Here is a 24,030-nt window from a genome sequence, read left to right as displayed (position 1 = left end):
TAAGAATCCACAAGGCTGCTCTACCCATAGTGCACCCACTCTGGCAGTTTGCCTTAGAGAGCTGGTTCTTTTTTGTGGTATACATGTAAAGATTTGCTTTCTAAAGCTCAACAATAAAGTCAGGTGGGTTGTATGTGACGTCTGTGAAGATCCCTATGATTCAGAACCAGGACTGCAAGTAAGTAACCTTTTCTTCTGCATCGTAGGATCTTCACTGATATTCATAAACACTGAAAAGAATTCAAGTTTATCCAAGCCTCAAATGCAGCTGTTGGGTAGCAGGAAAAGAAAGCCCTATTTAAAAAGGTTTCTTAATGTTTCTTGGCCCACCTAGCATCAGCCTGTGCATCAGAATCCAAACAATATTTTGTGACTGTGTGAAGGGACTTCCAAGTAGCTGCTTTACATTTGTCAGCTATAGGTACGATTCTGAGCCGCCCTATAGTACCTTCTTTTCCTCTGGTTCAGTGCATAGTAGGTTTGCATGGTAATGGTTTGTTTGCCAATTGATAACATAGTGTGATTAAAGATAATATGCATTTAGCTATAGATTATTTACAATTGATAAAACCTGTAAAACCTTGTTGTATTGGACCATAATTGGTAAATAGTTGAGATGTTTTTATCAAATCTTTTGTTCTATCGCGGTAGAATCGTAAAGCCATCCTTACATCTGAAGAGAAAAGTGCCCTTTATGCTAGTGTTGAAGAACTGGGAAAGCAGATAGGAAGAAGAACGGTTTAATTAATATGAAAATCGTAAACCCCTTTATAGAGAAACGATGGATGAGTTCTCATTGTTATGAGTGGAAAATAGTGTATGTTTCTACTACCGAAATTCACTTACTCTCCTAGCTGAAGTAATAGCTATTTGCCATGATAAATGCTGCAATGTAGATTTATGTATTGGTTCGAAAGGTGTACCTATTAATTTAGAGAGTCCTGTATTGAACTCCCAAGGTGGAGAGGGATGTCGAACCGGAGGATTAAACTTTTTTCAGTCCATCTGAAAAATCTCTGACAACTGTTCTCTTAAAAAAAGATACTTAGGTTGGAGAATTTCTCTATCTTGTAATGGCTGGCAGATGTACTTTAATTGACAAAAACTGAATTTAGATTGAGCTAAGTGTAATAAATAGGGAATTAACACATCTTCTTGACATGTGGTTGGACTTTGTCCTTTCTGTTTACATCAAATACAGAATCTCTTCCATGTAACAACACTATTTGCTCTTGGCGACAGACGCTCAGCTTCTTTTAACATCTCCATACAATCTGGTATTCAATTCAGATGGCCATATTGTCTGATCTCAGGAGCCATGCAGTCAATCAAAAAATATTAGTATTATAATATGTTTATTAAGACTTATGTCCATAAAACATAAATAATAAGATCATTTAAACATATGCCAATCACATAAATCTTCATCCTTACGTAACCTCATTAAAAACCTACCCTTGATATTGAATAATCATTAAAAAACTGTGCAATACTGACAGCAACATAAAAAATACATATTTGCCAAAAACGTGATTGCCTCAGACTTTGACCAAATCTGATATTTTAAAAAGACACCATTTACACTTTTTTTTACTGGTGTGTAGATAATAAGGACAGTCAATAAGAACATGGCAAATTGAACATCTCATTTTTGAAAAACTTTAGCATATTCCCTTATCCCACTGTACCATTCAGATCAAGAAAAACTGGATTACAGCCAAGCTTATTTGGGGATTTGGAAGATCAGTCCTGTAGGGGAAACCCTCTGCCTAGCCAAGACTTCTAACTGTCAACATCTTCGAAGTTTGGGTAAGATATTCCATATCCAATGCTTGAGGGGCAATCAAGGAGTATTCTCTCAAAGTGAATTTATTTGGGAATGGAACCCATGTACCTATTATACCAAGAGTATGATGCATAGTCTTAATCTCATTAATAAGTCTTGTGGACCATTTCCTTTCACTTGCAAGAATCTCTTTCCAGTATAATTTTGAATTTTTTGATAATCCTTCACAAACTAACAACTAATTAAGGAAATTTAGGAGACTGGAGCCTTCCATGATATAGCAATCATGAAACATTAAGATAAACCCAACATATGTTTTAACCCTATGCTCTATGCAGCCTCCCAAATATTCCCACCTTCTAACAATAGAACCTCTGCTTGATGCAAGACCAAAGGCGGAATTTTACTTGCAAACACTTTCATAGCAGGGACTAATGAGAATCCCCCATATGTATAGTTACATTTTACTAAACACCCTGATTGTAACGGGGCTTTTGCTCTTATTATTTTGATATGAACAACCCTTTTCAGATTATTTGAAAATGGCAATCGTAAATATTTTTATGAATTAACCACCTCAATTCACCTTTCATCCGAGAACCATTTGGGTTTAATTACCTTTCTCCCAATGATCACTATCTTTGTCTTGTATTTTTAAAGCATTGTCTCTACAATAAATAGTGAGAAGTGTATGCTGCATTTTGTATGCATAAAGGAGACCAGGGATATGTCGGAACCCCATCTTTGGTGATAAGGACTCAGTAGCTCCTGGCATGTCTGACACATTAAGACTGAAAAGAGAATGTGCTAATACACCGCCTTGATGCAGGCCATTCATTATACTGATTCTACCAGATAACCACCCGAAGTGTCCAGTTCTACCGGGCCCAGTTTGCCTTATGCAAGGACTGTATAAAAAAAATAGGAGATCCCAAGGATGTTCTAACCTCACGGCTTCTCCCAGAGCCACCCTCTTTCTAGCGTATCAAAGGCTGTGTGGAAGTCCACAAAATAACAGCACAGTTTCTGGTTCACTTCTAATGATTTCCTAATGATAGCCCAGAGAGCAAAGCAGTGGAAATCAGTGGAATCCTCCCTGTTCAGTCAGCAATGATTGTTTAACAACACTTATTTTTTCTAGGTGAGATAATACAATAAAAAAAAAACTTTTTGGAAATGTTCAAAAGATTGATTAAGCTGTAATAAGAGGGCTAGTTACCATCACCTTTCCTCAATAATGGATTTACTACAGCGCCCTTCCAAGTTTCTCAGAATAGATCAGTTTTAACAATCCAATGAAGAAGATGCAAAAATAAATCTACCCATCATTCGTTGTTCGATTTGATATTAACGGCAGGGATATTGTCTGGGCCTGTAGTTCTACTCAATTTCAAGGATAAGAATGTGTTTGAGATTATTTCCCCGAGGGAACCAAACATGTGGGATATCACCATTTGGAAAATTTCGTGGCAGGAGCGATAAGGCTGGAGAACCATATAGATCCTTAAAGTAGGCCATCCATGTATCTTCCGCAATCAAACATGTCAATAAACCGCGGCTTATTAACAAAATAGAGGAGGGACTATGGGCTATATTTATCCAGGTCCAGCATACATGCCCAAAAGTAATACGAAACAGAACGGTATGCAGTTCCTAGGGAACACTCTAGGTTGACGTGGGGTTAGTGTGTAGTGGACACTAAGGGCAGGAGGAAATTTCCTCCTTTCGGAAAAGAGACCCTCACACACCCCCCATCAGTGGGGTGTCTTGCTTCATCATCGGGTCTGCTCCTTATTGGGTCGGCACTGCAATACCCGATCGGCGCCCTTAACGGGGCCTTTTGGCGGAGATCTTTATTTCCTTTTGCCGTAAGGTGCAGTGCGTATGAGGGCCCTAGTGAGTGTAGATGTAGTAAGTATAGAGGTGAGATTAAAACAGAAGCTAGTGGTCCACCCAGAACTACTTTAATGATCGTGGCCACTCTCCTGATTAAAAAACGTGAAAGTTGCCCACCCCTGTTACAAGGTCACGGGTATGTGCGCTTTCGGGGTCAACATGTTTCTTGCCATTGCTTCAATTAGAAGGCAATTCTTCAGGACCAAATCGAGATCTATCCACACTTTGTGGTGGTGATACACAATTTACTAAATAAAGTGACCACCCATACATCACCCTAAAAAGTGGTACTTGTAGATCTAGGACATCAACCCATTCTGGATCAGAATGATGTGAGTTCGGTGGCCGGCGAGCTCAAACACTGAATAGTGCAGTGTCCCCGGTCCCAGTGGTACCACCGGGACCGGCGGAGCAAGGGTAGGTCCTTCGGCAAACAGCGCGGATGTCGAAGACACTGCACTATTCAGTGTTTGAGCTCGCCAGCCACCGACGTAACATCATTCTGACCCAGACTGGGTTGATATCCTAGTTATTTCTTAAACAACAGACTTCTCCTTTTGTAATATTAGGAGCCCCAAATTTTTGATTTTTACAAGAATTGTCAAACCACGGTTGTGCTAAGACCCTCCCTTTCTTTTTAATTCGCAGTCCATCCTGATTTATATTAATTCAAATACTATCAAGTACATTTCTTGTATACCAGGCTATTTTCTTCCTCTGCCAATTCATAAGTAATATTCATGCTTTCTTTAACCTTATAGGTGGTCAAATGATTGAGATGCAAAAGGTCCAGACATGTTGTAAGCCTTTGAGTAAAGTCCATAGCAAATGGAAGAACTTTTTCCGATACTAATGTTTCCATTAAACACAAACTTTGTGATTGCACGATGATCACTACCATTTGTGTCTAATACCTTAAAATCTTTAAAATAACCAAATTGTAAGGTTTGTACAGATGGAATATCATCATGAAAACGGCCATTGAAGATCATGTCACTTTTTACTAACCAATTACCAAGCGCCGTAGACTTTTGTTTTCGATTCGAAGCCCACTGGGAAGGATGCCACAGATACCCTATAAACCTGCAATAGATCTTGTATCAGATCATCAGAAGTACTGGGGAACAATTGTGCATTAAAATCACCCGCTATAACCAGAAAGGCATTCAGATATCTATAAGAAACCTTATTAAATATGGGGTCAAGATCATTCATCTATTTCCTTATATCGAAGTGTTCTGCTATATAGGTGTAAATATTTATTAATACAAACATTTTAATTTCATTAGTATTTTCACTCAGTTCCAATATAGTTATTTGTACTCCTCTCGTACACCTTTCCACAGTTCTCTTAATTATTTTGGTGGATACTTAGGTCAACAGGCCCACTGAAAGGCGGCCCCATCGAAGTTTGATCCCTGGTCTGTTGACGGCAACAAAGCCATTTATACTTGTGTTCTCTTGTAAACAAGTTTCCTTCAGAAATCTAATATGTACGCCCTCAGTAATCCATCTAAGTATCCCTCTTTTTTATTCTATCATATCCATGGATGTTCCAACTTACTCATTTCAGGTTGCGAAAGAAAACAATATTCTATTGATCAGCAGCCCAGCCAGCCCATTCCTTTTCATCCTGTGGACCCAGGAGAGAGGTGTACCCATTACAATCTTCATATCTAATAAATATCCGTTAGTAATTTGTTTCATTAGCAATAGCAATCCTCAAGTTACCGTTTCCTCTGGGACTGATACCATATTGACGATGAGAAGGGATAAAACTATTATTTGATTGGGAAGAGGTGTGTTCTCTGTTTCTCAGTCAGACCCTCATGGTAGGCTAACGTGTACTTTCAAATGTACTCTTTACTTTCTACTTCTAGAGGGGGGGTAATACTCGATCCTAATGATGCAATCTCCTCTTTGGCTCATAACACTATATTTGCAACCAGGGAGAGATAAAATGTACTTTTGTTAATTCTCTCCCCTCATCCCCAGTTTAAATAGCGAAAGCTTCCTTTATCTTTTTAGGAGATGCAAGTTTGTAGCCTTTTTCACTTTTCTAATTATTCCAAACAGCTCATGTCCTGGCAGCTTTTGATGCAAAGGACTATTGGTGTGAACTGCTGTTCCCTGTTCACTTAGCCCTACTGGGATCATATTACCTAGAGAGAAGGAACATTTATTAAATGTTTTTTTGAGTTGTGGTTGCCTAATCAAGTTATCAGTACCCAAGCCTTTCATTGCCTTTTTAGCACCTTTCAAATGTTAGTTTCCAAAGCGTATCTATTTTTAGAGCAAATATACTGCTTGTTTTTTTAAAGTTTACTTATTTTGGGTCAAGCTGATCTAATACTATCCAAGGATTGGGTTCTCGCGGTTTTGATTTCTGTTAGATTCTTTTTTGTTCCCTGCCTCAAAGTTGCTCTACTACACTTTCTTTGCCTCTTCTTTTTGGATAATAGTTTTCTATTTACCCTATCAACAGATAAATTATGAAATGTTGAGAAATTTAAGCACCCATTGTTGAAATACCTTTTTTTACCAACATTGATTGCCAGAAAATATACTCTGTGCTAGAGGAATGGATAGGCTGTGGAGAAGGACTTTGCATCCTTCTACCCTGCACCACATTTTTATCGCTTGGAGAGTGAACTAACACAGAATTTATCTCCACCAGCCTAATTAATGTTTGTGTACAAGTGTTTACATCCCCCAGTTCAGCAGAGATTTTCTTAAGGAGACTGGTGTGATTTTGTTGATTAGTATTGACCACAACCAAGGCTTCTAAAATACCCTGCAGTGTTTTTACATTAACAGACAAAATCTAAGAATGATGAAGTAGATGTAGTGTGGACATTCATCAAAGATGATATAGAGGGTGACACTGGCGCATTCTGCTCTAGATGAAATTCTTTTTTGGAAAGGATCAGTTAGAAAAGTAGAAATTGGAATCTGGGATGTCTGATTACTTCTTACTTCAAGGTCGGAGTCACTGTTCAGACTATTAAAAACAGGGAGAGGGCGATGAGCTGGGGCCATTTGCGGTAAACAAATTTGTTATGAAAGGGACATCATCCTATTCCTCGAAGGTTCTAATAGATGGAGTAAGCTTATGAACTTCATGACCCCCTGAATATTCACCCAAATCATTCCTCTGAGATGAATTAGGAGTTGCATTAAAATGTTTGGTGATAAACTTCAAGATAGAATCAGGAAAGGGAGACTTTGAGACACTTCTTCCTTTCTTCCACAGACAGTACTAGACATCCCATGAGCCATTTTATCATTATTTGTACCAGCTTTCTCGAGTCCCAAAGTCTAAGTGATTAATGCACCAACTTTCCACATCATAAATACTTATGTGCAATTAACACCCCTAACCTAATGGCAGACACAAGGAAAAAGGAGGACAAGAATCCTACAGATACAGTTCTTACAGTTGTGAATGCTGCCAAGTTTATAATGTGTCTATGTCGAATCAGCTTCCTAAACTGGCCCTAATTGCGGCCTCCAAACAAAGCCAGTTCAGGGAGTAACAGAATGTAGATGATTCAAAACGAAGACACCCTAAAATGTCAGGTACATTAAACCTGGGCATTGGGATTACCTATGGTCGTGCCAGAAATCCCTTTGTATGCTACCACCTCCGCCCCACGCTCCCAACACACAAGGTACTCCACTTTGGCAAATCCATCATCCTTTAGAAAGATACCGCTACCTGCCCTTTCCCAAGACCCAGCCGCCATGTCCCCTTTACCTCCCCGCACTGTCCACAAGCAGCCAGAAGATCAAACATTACCAGCAATGGCACAAGGGTCGATTTGCTACCCAAATTTACGAACAGTTAAACAAGTCACAGTATCACCATCCCCTGCACCCATCTTTGGGGCTGAACACATTTCTGGAAGATTGACGGTGAGGTACAGTAAATCTGTCCCAGGCTATGGACGAAAAGGAGGTCACTGTCCACCAACTGCACCACCGCCAGTGAGCGATGGTTGGGGCGCCAGCCTAGGCATGAGTGCGTACAGGTACTTCTGCAGTGTCTCCGTCTCCAATGAGCATCAGTCACAGCAGAATGACAGCCCGAATCAGCCAATGCACATATAGAAGATTTTAGTAGGGATGAAGAAATTGAGGCAGAATAATAAGGCAAGGCAGATTGAATGAAGATTGGCGGTAACTTGAGAGTGGAGTAAAGGGGGGTTATGAGCGAGTAAAATAACAGGCTGCTCCCGGTGCAAGCCACACCATCCACTAAGCTGGCCTCTTCTGCACTCCGATGGGTACCACACTTTTGGTAACTAGCACACCCCTCAAACTCAGCACAGCTTTACCTCATCATTTCTCCCAACCTGTGGCCTCCTGCTCTGCAATTCTGCTGGCCTCAGCTGCTTTGTAGTTTCTCTGGAATTGCTGTTGCCACAGTTTGCTCTTCTCCGCTTTTCGGGACTCTTTCCACTGTCTCTTCATAGCCCCGGTGGTCTCTCCAAACTTGAATCCCTGTTTGGCACTGTTAGCTGCTTTGGTTGCAGGAGTGGGGAAAGGCTTTGGCAATCTTAGGCAAGCTTGGGCAAATGAATGCCAACTCAGGTTGAGGCAGGCTAAAAACTTCCACAGCAGGAGAAGCGGGCAAAGGGAAGCGAGGCTACACCATCGGCAGCTCCTCTGCTAAGGCGGAGGAGCGTTGCCCCACTGCACTGAGAGCAGTTTAAAAAGGAAAACTAAAATGATAAAACTAACATTATTATCATTTTAAATACAAAAACAATTTCCTGAGCCACAATCATGTAGTGTATCACAATAATTGAATCACACAGTGGTTTTCTTCAAGTATTCACCCTTGGTCTTTTATTCCGTATCTTTTAATATTTGCTTGTGCTGAAGTTCTTCATCAAAGCTACAGACAGTCACAATTTTTGCCAACACGTGTTTGGTCTTATTGACAATAACCAAACACTTTGTCAGGGCTACAACAAACAAATATATATCCTAAGTACATTAAATTACATCTACATTAAGACCTCCACCAACTTCGTGGGTGAGACTACCCAACACTCAATGTATTATTTAAACCATATATTGCGAAACCATCTCAGTGCAATGTGCAATACATAAAACCACAATATGAAAGTGGTTATCTTCAGAAAGAAGGAAAAAGGAAAAGCAAGAAAAAAGAAAAACGTAAAAGTAAGGGACCCTTGAGAGATTAAAATTAAGATTACCAAAGTAAAGGAGGGAAGACCTACACCTATTGAAATCACCCGTGCTAACTTCTAGGTAGGTAAAGTGGATTAATGCCATCCATGCATATCTCCATTGCGCACGTCACGCAATCATTAGACTCACCATGAACTGGGAATCTACAAATGGTGTGGTCAGTATCCACCACAATCAACAATCTTCAGATTCGACTGAAGCAGTAGATAAACTCCTAAATAACATTTAAATAATAAGAATAATAATAGTAATATCCATATATATAAAAACCTCAGTGTAAATGTACAAATGTTACAAAACGCATCTCCTCAAAATTGTCAGGCCACTAAATAAAACGCACTCGCCAATTGTAACACTTCATTCAAAATTAAGTAGAAATTCGACTTCAACCTATCTCCAATCTTCAAATAGGCAATCAATATCCTGAAAGAACACGCAGCAGAGCATCATCACATTGTGTTGGTTCCTAATCTTATTTATTTGAGCTAAAGTAACAAACATACCCGATTTACATGGCGGGAATATATGCCCCACACACCAGGCGTAACTAAAGTATCAGCTCAATATTATCCCAATCTGAGAAGTAAGTAAAAATCGCCCGCAAGATTCAAAATGCTAGTTGTTGCTAAGTTAGTAGCGCTACTAGGGGATCGATATTATGACAAAATGCCCGTAAAAAGATTGTATATGAGGTTACTCACCCCCATACATATGCCTTAGCAACCCTTTACAGAAACAGCTATTCCCGCACTTACATCTATCCCCAATACAATAAAATCAGAATAAAGTTACAATGATAAAACCTTCATATGGCTATTTACCTTAATCTCGAGCAGCACGATGGAGAGTACTCCAAACCGAATTTGGTGTCTAGCATCAGCACCATCTTAAACTTGCTATTTATGCGATCTCGCTAAAAACAACGTAGAAGACGGCCATCTCTCAACTGAAATATCCATTATCAACTACACGGGAGCCATCTTAACGTGCACTCTGCGATAACTTGGAGCAGTCTCCAACTTCGGGATCCACGTATCTATCCGAAAATCTTCTAATCACAAAACGACAACATTATTTATCCTTAGTCAGGAACAATCCGAATTATATAAATGAGCTCTTTCTCTAATTTTTTTTATATAATTTCTATACATTTTATACGGGGTCAAAGTCCAACTACAACTTCCCAGCATGGGGAAAGACATATTTTAAACCACTATTAAAATTAATTAAGTCCTGATTCTTTAAATATGTTAAAACACCCCTCAGCATGTCTATGGTTATGTCCAAAATATTAAAGATAATATTTCGGACCGGGGTAATTTGACAGCAGCCAATTACCAAGAGGGATCGAACACCCATCTCACGGGTGCCGAGCCCCATGCTCAATCCTTTGAGCTAACCTAGCCATGCAATGCGTAATTGTTTCTGGGGTCTGTCATTAATCAGATACAAATTGTAAAACCCCAATCAATTCATAAAGAATCATCAAGTGATGAAGAGAGAAAAGATTAGGGGGGGAAAGAAAGGAGAATAATAAATATAAAGCGGGAGAGAGCGAGAAATTGGGAAACACATGACATAAATGCAAAACACCTATTTACATTGTACAACAAGGTGCCTATTTATGGACAATAGTATTTCAGCAATTCCATGACAGTGATATAATCATGTTGTTCAATAAAATTACAGGCCATCAAGAAAGATACAATTGTACTTGATGCCTTATACAATTTCAGCACCCCAGAAAGTACTGCAGTTCTGAATAGATATTAATGCCCCTCTCCACGGCTCGAAGCTTAAGAATCCAGCGAGATTCAAATTGGCAGACCCTTAATTCCCTGTTTCCACCCCCAGTAATACTTGGTATAGACTCAATTCCGTGGAATGTGAATGACAAATGTGTACTTTGACTAGGGCATTCATCAGCATGTGTAACGATGGGATATCTTGGGTCAAGTTTTTTAAGGGCCCTATAATGCTCTGATATACTTTCCTTCACGCTTCTGATTGTACTGCCTATGTAAGCTTTAGTACATTTGCACAAAATAGCATATACAACATATTTAGTTGTACAGTCAATATGTTGTCTGATTTTGAAATTCATCGAGCCAATATATTGAAACTCAACCTTACCCTGTAAAGCAAACATACACATACTACAGTACTACAGTTACCACACCAATGTGAACCCATATTAGGTCTGTTCACCTGTTGTTATTCTCGGATAACTGGGACTAACCCAGCTACGTAGAGTCTTGCCCTTACGGTAAGAAATGCTGGGATTTTTTAAAATAACTGCACCCAAAGTCTGGTCAGATGTTAATAAGTGCCAATGCTTTTTAAGAATAGTAAAGAGCTTATGTGACCAAGCATGGTAGTTGGTCGCAAACCGAACATGTTGTGATTTGCCTGTCTCTCTTTTAGCTCTCATTTTCAAGGTATCACACCGCTTCAGTTTGAAAGCTCTTTGCCTGGCCTTGAGTACAATATTTGCATTATAGCCTCTAGCTAGAAATCGTGTTTCCATATCCATGGCACAATCCATAAAGTCAATGTCATTGCTGCAAATCTGCGGGCTCTATATAGTTCACCAAAAGGAATAGCATTGACTTGTGTCTTGGGGTGGGCACTAGTCGCATACAGTATCGAATTGCACGATGTACCTTTCCTATGTAATTTGCAATTTATCTTCTCATCAGCCACAAATAATTCAACATCAAGAAATATATTCCTTTCTTTACTTGATGATATCGTAAAGGACATGTTGAAGAATTCATTGGTATTCATATGATTGAAAAATTCCAGTAAGTCTTGATTACTGCCCGTCCAAATAAGGAAACAAGTTTGAGAATCTCTGTTAATGGAATCAGTGAAAGGCATAGAGTATTGGCTTCGACCATGCAATAAAATAGGCATTTCCTAGAGATCCAAGTTTTGGGAGCCTGCATGTGAAGTCTCTGCCTTTTCTGATTTCTCTTGTGGCTAAGAGATCCACAGAACGAATTCCCCATTCTTGGAAAATATTGCATAAGACTTTGTTGTCCATTACCCATTCGCGGGGCTCTTCATAGTGCCTGCTTAGAAAATTTGCTTGTACATTAATTTTTCCTAGAATGTTAATTGCTGATAAATTTAGGTTGTTGGATAAGGCTTAATTCCGTATTGTCTGAGCCTGCAATGACAGAGGTCTTGATTAGGTTTCTCCCTGCCTATTTTATGCAATGCATGGTGGTAGAATTGTCTGTCTGCATCTGAATGGTAGAACTGGTCCAGTCTGAATCCAGCGACCTTCCCTGCAGCCTGTCCCAGCGGTGCCATTCCTGGCATCCGTGACACCGACTCCGTAATCATACCGGACTTCAATACGGAGCTGGATCGGCATCACATGACATCTACTCCAGCAGTATCGCGACCTTCTGAGTCCAGTGTGTCTTTTTCTCAATAGGCTTGGGGCGGATCTGAGGATCCTTATCGTTACACAAGCCCTCTTGATGAGGCTGAAGATAACTCGTATGAGGAACTGGCAGATGCTAGTGGACAGGACACTGTAGTATTGTGTGAGTTAGCAATGATGGAACCCTTTTGGCTCCTGATGGACTCTGTAGAACTATGAGATAAGTGTTAGAGTGTAGTGAAGTGAATGCAGGTTTAGAATAAAGATGTGTAATACTAAGCTCTGTGTGTGGCATAGTCAATGGTGTGTACCCAGGCTGGGGAGAACGCTACAACTGGCTGCGAGGTAAGGGATTAGTAACCCGAAGATCCACTGTGCTCTCCCAGAGAGTTTGCCGTATGTGGAGTCAAGCGGTACAAAAGGGGGTGGTGATGGACGGAGCATCAGAACCAATCAAACACTCACACCCAGTCAACAGATCTGGGTTTGATCCATCACCGTTCTTTAGCCCACTCTGCCACCCCAGTTCTGACATGGCCATATGCAAATCAGGCTGACCCTGTGCCTCATGGGAACAGTCCAGCCCGAACTGCCAAGCCATGCCTTCACTGGACCGGAAACAAGCTTCCTAGGACCGGTTTCTGGCATTTCAGCCGTCTTCAGCCAGGCTTGCTTGAATCCAGTGGCAAAGTGAGCAAGGGACTCACGTCTGAGCATACCCTGCCAACTTATGGCCAACAAAGCGGTACAAAAGGGGGTGGTGATGGACGGAGCATCAGAACCAATCAAACACTCACACCCAGTCAACAGATCTGGGTTTGATCCATCACAGTTCTTTAGCCCACTCTGCCACCCCAGTTCTGACATGGCCATATGCAAATCAGTCTGACCCTGTGCCTCATGGGAACAGTCCAGCCCGAACTGCCAAGCCATGCCTTCCCTGGACCGGAAACAAGCTTCCTAGGACCGGTTTCTGGCATTTCAGCCGTCTTCAGCCAGGCTTGCTTGAATCCAGTGGCAAAGTGAGCAAGGGACTCACGTCTGAGCATACCCTGCCAACTTATGGCGAACAAAGCGGTACAAAAGGGGGTGATGATGGACGGAGCATCAGAACCAATCAAACACTCACACCCAGTCAACAGATCTGGGTTTGATCCATCACCGTTCTTTAGCCCACTCTGCCACCCCAGTTCTGACATGGCCATATGCAAATCAGTCTGACCCTGTGCCTCTTGGGAACAGTCCAGCCCGAACTGCCAAGCCATGCCTTCCCTGGACCGGAAACAAGCTTCCTAGGACCGGTTTCTGGCATTTCAGCCGTCTTCAGCCAGGCTTGCTTGAATCCAGTGGCAAAGTGAGCAAGGGACTCACGTCTGAGCATACCCTGCCAACTTATGGCGAACAAAGCGGTACAAAAGGGGGTGGTGATGGACGGAGCATCAGAACCAATCAAACACTCACACCCAGTCAACAGATCTGGGTTTGATCCATCACCGTTCTTTAGCCCACTCTGCCACCCCAGTTCTGACATGGCCATATGCAATTCAGTCTGACCCTGTGCCTCATGGGAACAGTCCAGCCCGAACTGCCAAGCCATGCCTTCCCTGGACCGGAAACAAGCTTCCTAGGACCGGTTTCTGGCATTTCAGCCGTCTTCAGCCAGGCTTGCTTGAATCCAGTGGCAAAGTGAGCAAGGGACTCACGTCTGAGCATACCCTGCCAACTTATGGCGAACAAAGCGGTACAAAAGGGGGTGGTGATGGACGGAGCATCAGAACCAATCAAACACTCACACCCAGTCAACAGATCTGGGTTTGATCCATCACCGTTCTTTAACCCACTCTGCCACCCCAGTTCTGGCATGGCCATATGCAAATCAATCTGACCCTGTGCCTCATGGGAACAGTCCAGCCGGAACTGCCAAGCCATGCCTTCCCTGGACCGGAAACAAGCTTCCTAGGACCGGTTTCTGGCATTTCAGCCGTCTTCAGCCAGGCTTGCTTGAATCCAGTGGCAAAGTGAGCAAGGGACTCACGTCTGAGCATACCCCGTATGTGGAGTCAAAGCGCAACTCCAGCCAGTGTGAAGCATTTGAATTTAACGAAAACTTCATTGAAAAGTCTACACATTGTTGGGCAAGAACCTGCTGGTAAGACCGTGAAGAGAGGTACCGCACAACTTAAAGCTACACATCATACGAAGTGATAACGTTAAAGGCAAATACAACTAGGTTTTGAAAGAGCAGCTAAAAGCTACAGCAAATTGCAAGATAATGCTGCGAACAGAAGTGCTGCGAGGTACAGATCAACGAGGTGTCAGATAGTACAAAGAGACGCCTCAAAGCTAAGTAATTCAAATACAATAAACGGACATCTGATTACCAGAACTGAGAAAAGAGAATCATCATACCACAGCGCTGGGTACAGTGGCCCTAGAAGAAGTGCTCAGTGTTGTGCTTGCAGAGCCATCCATGCACGAAGCGGCACACCACCAAAGCTTCCGGGCGGTGGCTCAGAGCAACTCCAAATGTTTCCAGAATAGTAAAGGGCTCCTATGGAGACCAAGAGTGGGGTCAAGGTTCCACAGACTTTCCAAGATAACCAAAAGGCCAGGCCAGCACAGGGCTTTAGGGATGGCATGGATGAAGCTGGTTCTAGTGAACAGCAGGCAGTGTCGGAGAGAATACCACCCTCGGTGTCAGCCAATCTCATAAATGGTTACAATGCTGCTGCATTCTTGTGCATGTTTGACTGGCTGCATGTGAAGAAAAATACAGGTCAAAGAAAAGTCGACATGAAAAAGCACCAAAGTCATTCAAACATTGTCAGAAGATTACACTGAAAGTAAATGGTTGCTCAATACCTTTTATTATTAACAGTGGTGCATAAACATTATGCCTGAGGAGCAATACAGTGAACTATCTCCATCGCCACAACTTAGGCCATCAAAAACGTGTATACATGGGCTGCATCAATGCAATTAAAAAGTCAAGGTTCATTTGTAGCAATGATGAAACACAAGAATACTAAAGTGCAACCACTCATTCATGTACTTTAAGGTATGGTGTCAAATGCAAGTTACAGCTTCAGCACAGCTGCTGGGTTATGGGTTAGGAAAAGTCAATACTATTAAAGTGCAATTACACATTAATGAGGACGTCCGTTCTATTGCTCAAAGGCACAGATTAATTGCTTTTCCTTTACAGGAAGATGTTGAAAAAGAACTTGAATCCTTACTCAGACTTGATATCATTGAGCGATCCACTGGTCCAACGCCAATGTGTTTCTCCCATAGTGGTAGGTCCCAAAAAGGACAATGCCGGAGCTGTATGCATCTGTTTTAACATGCATCAAGCAAACAAGGCGATTGAAAGAGAAAGACATCCAGGTCTGCACATTGTTGGCATAACACAATTGAATGGTGCAAAGGTCTTCTATCGTCTTGATTTGAATAAAGGTTATCACCCGTTGGAACTCGAGGAGAACCTTTTCTACACATTTTGGTCTGTTACGTTATAAAAGACTAAATTTCATGTGTAAGCAGCTGCAAAGCTTTTTCAAGATGCCATTCAAGGTATCATACAGCCTGTCATGAATGCTTTCAATCATAGTGATGACATATTGGTTTTCTGAGCTACACAGAAGGAGCATGATAAAGTTCTCGCGTAAATGTGTCATTTGCTCTCTGATGCTTGTTTGACGTTGAAGGCTGAGAAATGTGAGTTCCATAAGACAAAGTTAAAACTCTTTGTCATATTTGTTTTAAGCAAAAAGCAGTTTTTGTGCATCTTTCATGAAAAGGTTTGGGAGGATTGAATGCAAGTATAAAAATGTAAACAGGTGCTGTAGTTGGGGGGATGACTTTGGTGTGAGAAAGGGGATAATCCGGGACATATTGCAGTCCAGACTTGATTGGATATTGACTATTCAGTAAGTAAATGTTATACTTGTTGGTATTTTATTTCCTCTGTACATGGCTGTGTTATTTTTACCTGATTTATCAGACTGTGGATTTGTTTGTTGATTTGCATTAGATACTAACTACTGTTTGAACGTTTTTGCGCAAGCATCAAGGATGCCCATTTTAGAGTTATTTCGAGGAGCAAAAATGTCACACCCCTTTATCAAATATAGATAAGCATCTATTTTTCAGCTTAAGTGCATTTGTGCACATATCTCTTGCTTTGTTGCAGTCTACAATTGAGATCGTCAAAAATATAATATTGAAAATTGCCTATTTTCTTTTGTTTTGAAAGGAGAGATGTTTTAGATGAACTTGTGACGTTGCACAACTTTAGCAATCAGTTCTTGCCAAATGCACTGAGGAACTTTTTTCGGCATATTCATGCACCTGAAGAACGTGGAGAGTATCTCGAAACTCTTATTACAAAATTCTCACACAGATTCTGCGCTTGCAATCCAGGACTGACGCGAGATCTTGGCCTTAGTCCCGGTAAGAAAAATGGACACTTATACCAAATTTAAATAAATGTATTTGAATTTGACATTTTTAGAATGGTGATTTGACTATTGCTTTGTTTCTGTACACATACCCTTGCATACTATACATTCAGTCGCTAAGACAGGACTAGAGTACTTTTCACATAATTCACTCCATGTTTTTGGTTGGTATGGCAGGTGCTAATGGGGAGTGTATTCTCGGACTATCTCGTTGTACTCCGAGGACAGTAAGATGTGCATTCTCTTATGATGCTCATATGTAATTTTTAAATTTTCATTGTGGGCTCCCCTTGGAGGCGTTTCTTGGATTTTAAGTCATAATAATTACACTTTGTGGGTTGCCATTTGAGCTAAAATGCATTTTAGGTGTTTCAACTCAAATATATGTTATGGTAATTTTTAAAAAGATGTGCTAACCTATATCAAAAAAATTCTTTTTAGGATTTTAAAGATTTATCTTAGTAAAAATATTTACGTATTACTTTGCATCTTTTTAGTCACCTTTTTTGGATTGCATTTTCTGAATCTTGCACATGTTCTGTGTTTTGATTGTGAATTCAAATTCATCATGAAAATCACTATTGCAGCTACAGGGCTCTTAATGAAATCAGCACTTTTAGTGTAATACACTTCCATGTAGCAGATATTTTTTTCTAAAACTTTGCTGTTACATTAACCAGACATTTTATTGAGTACACTAAAAACTCTTAAACGTTTTTAAGCAAAAACAGGGCTTTATTGGTGAAATACCTTTGTTTATGTTTAAGCATTAGTTTAATTTCAATCCTTATCGTAAAGTAATTGGGTATGGTTAATTTCCATTTTGTGACTGAGATATACCTTTCTATAGTACAGTAACAAGGAATCTATGGCGCATGCATGTCCTAACCTCTTGTTCCCTGTCTGGAATAACATCCCTGAAAATAGTGTGCAATGTTTTATATTGTATTTTAAATAAATGTAGGTGCTTTGTTCATCTCCGGAGTATACTAGATACAAACCATAAATCGGTAACTTTTCAATATAGTTGGGGTATACACAGGCACTAATAAAGAGACTGTTCATGCAGTTTAATTCCCAGAGAATATATACATGAAGTAAAATGCTTGGCATGCTTCCCCTTTCCTAACAGTCATTTGAAAATCAACTATTTAACAATTGTAAACTCTGAAGAATCTATTGGTGATAAACAGATATTTCTGATGACCCCACTGAATCATTACTGGAATCCTGCAATCCTGGGGCCCAACTGAGTCATTATTAAAAGGCTAGTACCTTAGCTCTTAGTAATTTCTATGGCGAAATGGCCTTTACTACTAGGTTTTTACCACGTTGTACCTTAGCACAATTTTGTTTAATCATGCATGTTTTTACCACATATATGCCTTTACCATGCATTTAAGGTAAGTTGGAGGGTGTGGGAAGTGTCCCCCCTACAAATACATTGTTTTTATAAACATAAACGATGTGTAGTAATGACTTGTTGTAAAAGCATATGCGCTCTAAAAATGTGTGGGGTAAAAAATGTGTTGTAAAGGCATGCAGAGTATTTCTCTGTGTTGTTCTGTCATACAGCCTTTCTTTGATTTAAAACTCAAAAAATACACAAAAATACATAAACAAGCATAACGTAAGTGCTCAAATATTGAAGTATTTGGTATAATTCAGAATCCAATATAGCAAAGTTTTCAGATTTCAATTTTGCTTATTTATTAGTATATGCTTTATTGATTTTACTTTAATAATTGTAATATTTTGTTAAACAGTCACGGACCCCCCTGAGTAGGCCTTGCAGACCCTCTTGGTTCCTTGGACCACTGGTTAAGAACCACTACAAGGAGCCGCTGGTGATCTTTGATTGTGGTGGGTTATCAATATTCATCCTGATATGCACCTGTGGTCATTCAACCAATAGGGCCTGACAATGCATTTTTCAGCAAAACAGTTCACTTTTCAACATAACATCCCTTAAAAGTGTTTTTATAGCCAATGGGATATACAAGCAGTAAACGCAATTTCCCAACTGGCATAGTTTACTAAAACTTAATACAAACATCTATTTTAGGAGTAGAAAAATTAAGTGAAGTGGGCAAATATACAGTGCACCCTTATTGAAAGGGGAAACGGCACTTTGCCTTTAAGCCCATAGTCTAACAATGCTGTCTTTTAGGCAGGTGATTCAAATTATCTTTCCTCTGAGCAATGTGTGTATCCTGAGGCCTGAGCATTACTCTTATTGCCCATTTTGTTTTTTTGTGATATTAAGTCCATATATTTCTTCTCGTTAACCTATCATAGCATGTCATTAATGCAATAACATACTTAGCATAGGTACATGAAGAAGCAGAAAGTATTATGAAAGCACTTTGCCACATACTAACATGATTATTGTATACAATAATGAGCAAACTTTAATCCCTTTCTTTCCTAACTACCACTACCCATCGACAACCCAAGTGATCGAAGCCAGCCTCACATCTCGTAATCCTATTTTTGCCTCAGTTCATTAACTTTGGATGCCTCTTTTATGCTCTTGTAGCCCCTTTAACTCTGTCCATCTGTTTTGAGGCTGTATCTTTTCTTGAGTGCCTCACATCAAAGCTATTGCTCACACTATTTAAACACTAAGAAAATGAATAGCGCTTTGACGCCTCATCAGGGGGAGTAAGGGCTATATAAATGCAAATACAATGCAATACTCTTTTCGCTAGGAATTATGACCTATGACCGACCCATGTGAAAATGTGCCATGCCGTAGTATTCCTTTCCTTCGCATTCACTGCTGCACTAGTTTAATTTGACTCTTCTTTGTTTCAATAGCCTTTGTTTCAGGCTATCACCAGTCCTGATAACGACCTGTATATCATGTTGGGTCGAAACGCTTTGTGCAACCACCATAATTGGGATATGCTCATAGTAGTTTCTCAAGCCATAAACATTTGGTATGAAACTAATATCAGATTCTAATTAAGTTGTTAGGATTTTCTCTAGTTTTACACCTCAACTTAATTAATGCATTGTGTAAGCTACTTTTTGAGTACCAAGCACGTTTTTGACATTGAAATGTTTGTGCTTACATATATATAAAAACATCTTTCTTGCATTTTAGTACCCGGCAATGTGTTTTGTATCTTATGCCTGATCATATGTACCTACATTAAGCATGTGACCTCTATTTCTTCATATCCAAATTATCCCAGGTCCCGGATGAATTTATGGGTGTACCTTGTTTTTAAATACATCAGCCGCCAGCTCACCTCTCTCGTCCACCATCGACCTCTCTAAGGGGGTTGCGCATAAAAAGCCAAGAGAAGTACTAGTCACAGTATTTGACCACACCTGGTTGAGATGGAGGAGGTTAACTTCAAAAAGAACAACATTAAAGAGGCATCATTTGCCATCATGAGTGATATGAAGAGGAATAACTCCAGTGATGGCAAGCCATATTCTGTTTAATGATATTGGACTGGTCGCCTCATTCACTTCCAAAAATAAGACGAGAGCCATCTACATTTAATCCCAGCCCGAAGAGAACTAGTGGAGGGAAAAGAGTTTGTACAGCTACTACCGCAAAGATTCTAAAAAAAAAGGATGTCAAAGAATCCAGATAGTTGCAGAAAACTGAGTCAGTGCTTCCGGTCCTTCCATAGGTACATCTGTCATTTCAGATGACCTGCAGTGCTCTAAAGCATCCAAAAGGTGATATATAGTAAGTAAATAAATGGCAACGGACAGTAATGGTTCCTTGGAGGTCTACACAACACTGTGTCAATAAATTCCCTCTTTTCCAAGGAGGCACCACACACAAACCCTTAACACAAAATCAGACTGCTTGTGGCACGCACATTCACCTTCATGACTAAGTTTGTTTCCCTGACTCATATTTTGACATTGGATAACTGGCAAATTAAGCCCATGTATTTCATCTTAACTTTTGACGTCTCTTAGTGCAAAGCATTAGTCATTTCTAAAACTTTTCTGCAGAGGACCTAAAAGACCACATTAATGTTACTGGTCGCAGTTCTTTTAGGACCATAATTCAATTTTATCCTGCTGCTGCCAGACATGCTAGTTCATGCTTGCTGAAGAATTCTGACCACCTGGTAAAGACCTGGGATTTTTAGTTCCTTACTCAGTAGGGATCATACTGAGGGATCTATACTTGTATAGTTGTTCTGTAACAGCCCCACCAGAGAAAAAAGTCACAAAATTAACAGGATTCGAAGAAATCTGCAGCATGGTTTCCAAATCGATGAAAGTATCCTGTTTGGATACACGCTGTTTCCTTAGCTGCTATTTGTCTTCCATTTTTGTGAGCGAAGTTCTTGTTTACCATGTCATCTTTGTTCCGTCAGTAAGCCCATTTTTATTGCCTAATCGCGACCGTCTCATCATTTGCACATTTACCTTGTGGCTTTTACCTTACCCTTTTTTTTCTTGTTGTTACTTACCCTTTAATTGTTTTTGATTGATGTTGTTTTTAGCAAACACTCACCAAGCTCACTTCACCTTTAAGCCCATTACCACTAGCCTTTCACCCCATACCCCTCCATTTAAACCCTTCACTCCTAAACACTTTACCCTTAATCGCTAAACTGTTTACACCTAAAAACGTAAACTTTCATCCTTGAACCCATGACCATTTACCCCTAAAACCCTCTTCAACTCTTCTCCCTTAGACCTTTCACCCCAAGCCCTTTATCATCTCACCCTAAGCCATTCACCCTTAGCCCCTTCACCCCTAAACACTACACCCTTAAATCCTTCACTGTCCACCCCTAAGTCTTTCATCTCTTAGCCCTTCACCCCTAAACCCTTTATAATTTCCTCCTAACTCCTTAGTTCTTCACATCTCAAACCTTCACCTTTTTCCTATCTGTCTTAACCCTACATCTTTAAGCCCTTCACCGTTAAACCATTTGCCCTTAACTCCTTCACTACTCATGCTTCACCCTAAACTTTTAGCCCTCCAACCCTTCACCTATAAAGTATAACCCTTTAGTCATTCGGCCCTAAATATGTCACCCACAAATTCTTAACTTTCACCCTTAATCCAGTCACCATTCAGCCCTGAACCTATCATCCTTCAACCTTAAACCCTTCGCCCTAAAATCCTTTACTCCTAAACCCTTCACTCTTCGTCTTTATACCCTTCACCCTTGGGCCTTTGCTGTAACCCATTATCTTATCCCTATCCTAAAGGCATATTTTGTGTATTTTATTTAAATGCTTTGCCGTTGTATTGCTTACAACAAATGGCAAACGATAAGATGGTTTACAATTAAATTATAGTTCAAAGAGAAATTGTTTAATGATTAAATGGATCCAACCAAATTGAATGTTGCCTTCAAGTGCCGATGCCCTTCTTGAATGGTGTAATGTGATTCGGAAGTCAATATTTGCAAATATTTGTGATGAGCTGCTTAGGAAGACTGCCCAGGACTTCCTAGGCAAAGGAATGTTGGTTTCAAAATGGATTATTTGTACCTCATAAAACTTGGCCAACTTATCATTGTATGGATTTTGCTATTGTATGTCCATGCCTTGAGAATGGACACCCATCAAAGGTCCTGCCATCCATTGTGACAACACTATTCAGCTTACAATTTTCAGGATGGTAAAGGAAAACCGAGTCGGACACAGCTGGATTGGAAAAATCAAGAGGATCCCCGAACTCTAATTTCATATTGACTGGGAGTGTGTACAACCACCAACAGTTGACTCTGCTATAGACATCTACCACAGGATCACCAACTACATCAGAAGCATTCATTTCATCAGAGCTTGGTATGAGGAGGAAAAAGAACAAGAAAAAACACTGGTGCTTCTTTTGTAAATCTGAGATTCGGAGCATCACTTTCCTTGGAACAAAGATGTTTTTAATAAAATAATTTTAGTAGCCTATCTGCAGAGTAAAGCGGTAGAACTTCACTTATTCTTTTAATAAGAAATAAGGTCACTAGTGTAAAGCCCATTGATCAAAAGGATCTTTCTCAAACCCTCTTAAAGAAACAAAGGGGTAATATAGCCAGAAGGGCAGAAACCTAAAAAGCCTTAAACCTGATACTCCTCCTTTAAGTCGGCCTTCAGCAGTAGTATCCCATCAAGGTCTGCAGTACGGGTTACCTCAGTTCTCTTTTCTTTGAGCATTGGCTCTCTACTCAGCTGTTTCAGTAGAGATTTTAGTGTGTGGCAGTGAGTGTCATACCAAACATCTCAACCCCAGTACCCTTGCGGCAGCCATACCCCCTATTGATCCTACACCTAAAGCTCACTAGGAACTCAGAATACGCCTTCTTGTCATTGTACAGCAGTGCAGAATCGCCAAGATATTAATTAAGAGCCCACAAACAGATTAGATAAAAGAATAGAACAGCACCTAACCGTGCACCAGGTAAAAGATAACTAAACCCCACTAGCACACCAAGTGGTGAAAGCTACTACACGCATAATAGTGAACACATCCCCGTAAGTGCGACAGTTCTCATCTTATGTCTTCCATGAAGATTCTCATGAATGAGAACTAGGATTACAAGTAAGTAACTTTTCTGGCTTTTGGAAGCTGGCTCTTCATATGATATGTCAAATTGAGATATATTGTTTAAAGAGTCCAGCGGTTCCCTTATGAGTGGGCAGGGACTTGCTCTAGCAATCCCAAGGTGCTCTTCTAGGGGGTAGTTTGGTCGAGCAGTCTTAGACTTAACATAGAGGAGTGCAAGACATCAGCAAATACACACAATAGTCAATAAGTAATACACACAACTCAATAAGGAAATCCACACCAATTTATAAAAATAACTGGTATCTTTATATATGTTTAGGCACCAGAATCGATTTCTTCAGGTAAGTCCGCTTTTCAAGAGAATACTTTTGAGTTCAAAAAGTCAACATTTAGTGCAATTGTAATAAGCTGCAATGTTATCCTGTGGGAGGAAAAGCAAGTGCAGCATTCAGGTACAGTACAGCATCTTACGGGACCAATCTCCAGAAATTAAGGTGAGTGGTGGGCAAGATCCAAGTTAGCGCCAGCAGAACACCACTACCAGCAGCACTAGGGCAGCCTGGTGCAAGTGTGCAAAACAGCGTTGGGTGCCCAGTGTTAGTCTATGGCATCGGTTGTTGCATAAAGAGGCTGCAGGCTCAGACTTGGAGGTCTTAGTTCTTGGGTGAAGTGCTGGCAGGTGCTTTGGAGACTCGGCAGTTTAAGGACAATTTGTCTTTTGGCGCAATTGTCGAAGTCAGCAGGCAGGCTGGCAGGGTTAGTGCCAAGTCAG

The 24,030-nt window shown here is 40.4% G+C and overlaps 1 protein-coding gene across 2 annotated transcripts in view; it reads left to right on the top strand.

Annotated features, from left to right (window-relative positions):
* The window catches only part of FBXO8 (F-box protein 8), a 194,320-nt gene that overhangs the window by 151,586 nt on the left and 18,704 nt on the right, over positions 1-24,030 (top strand). For both annotated transcript variants that reach the window (XM_085641852.1, XM_085641851.1), the window contains exon 6: positions 16,552-16,748. In XM_085641852.1, coding sequence (XP_085497978.1) covers positions 16,552-16,748 — 197 coding nt within the window. The remainder of the gene's footprint in view (positions 1-16,551; positions 16,749-24,030) is intronic.

This window comes from Triturus cristatus, chromosome 2_2, assembly GCF_964204655.1.
Source record: "Triturus cristatus chromosome 2_2, aTriCri1.1, whole genome shotgun sequence".
NCBI classification, from domain to species: Eukaryota; Metazoa; Chordata; class Amphibia; order Caudata; family Salamandridae; genus Triturus; species Triturus cristatus.
Note: the sequence above shows the minus strand (reverse complement) of the source record. Positions and strands in the feature narration are given on the sequence as shown.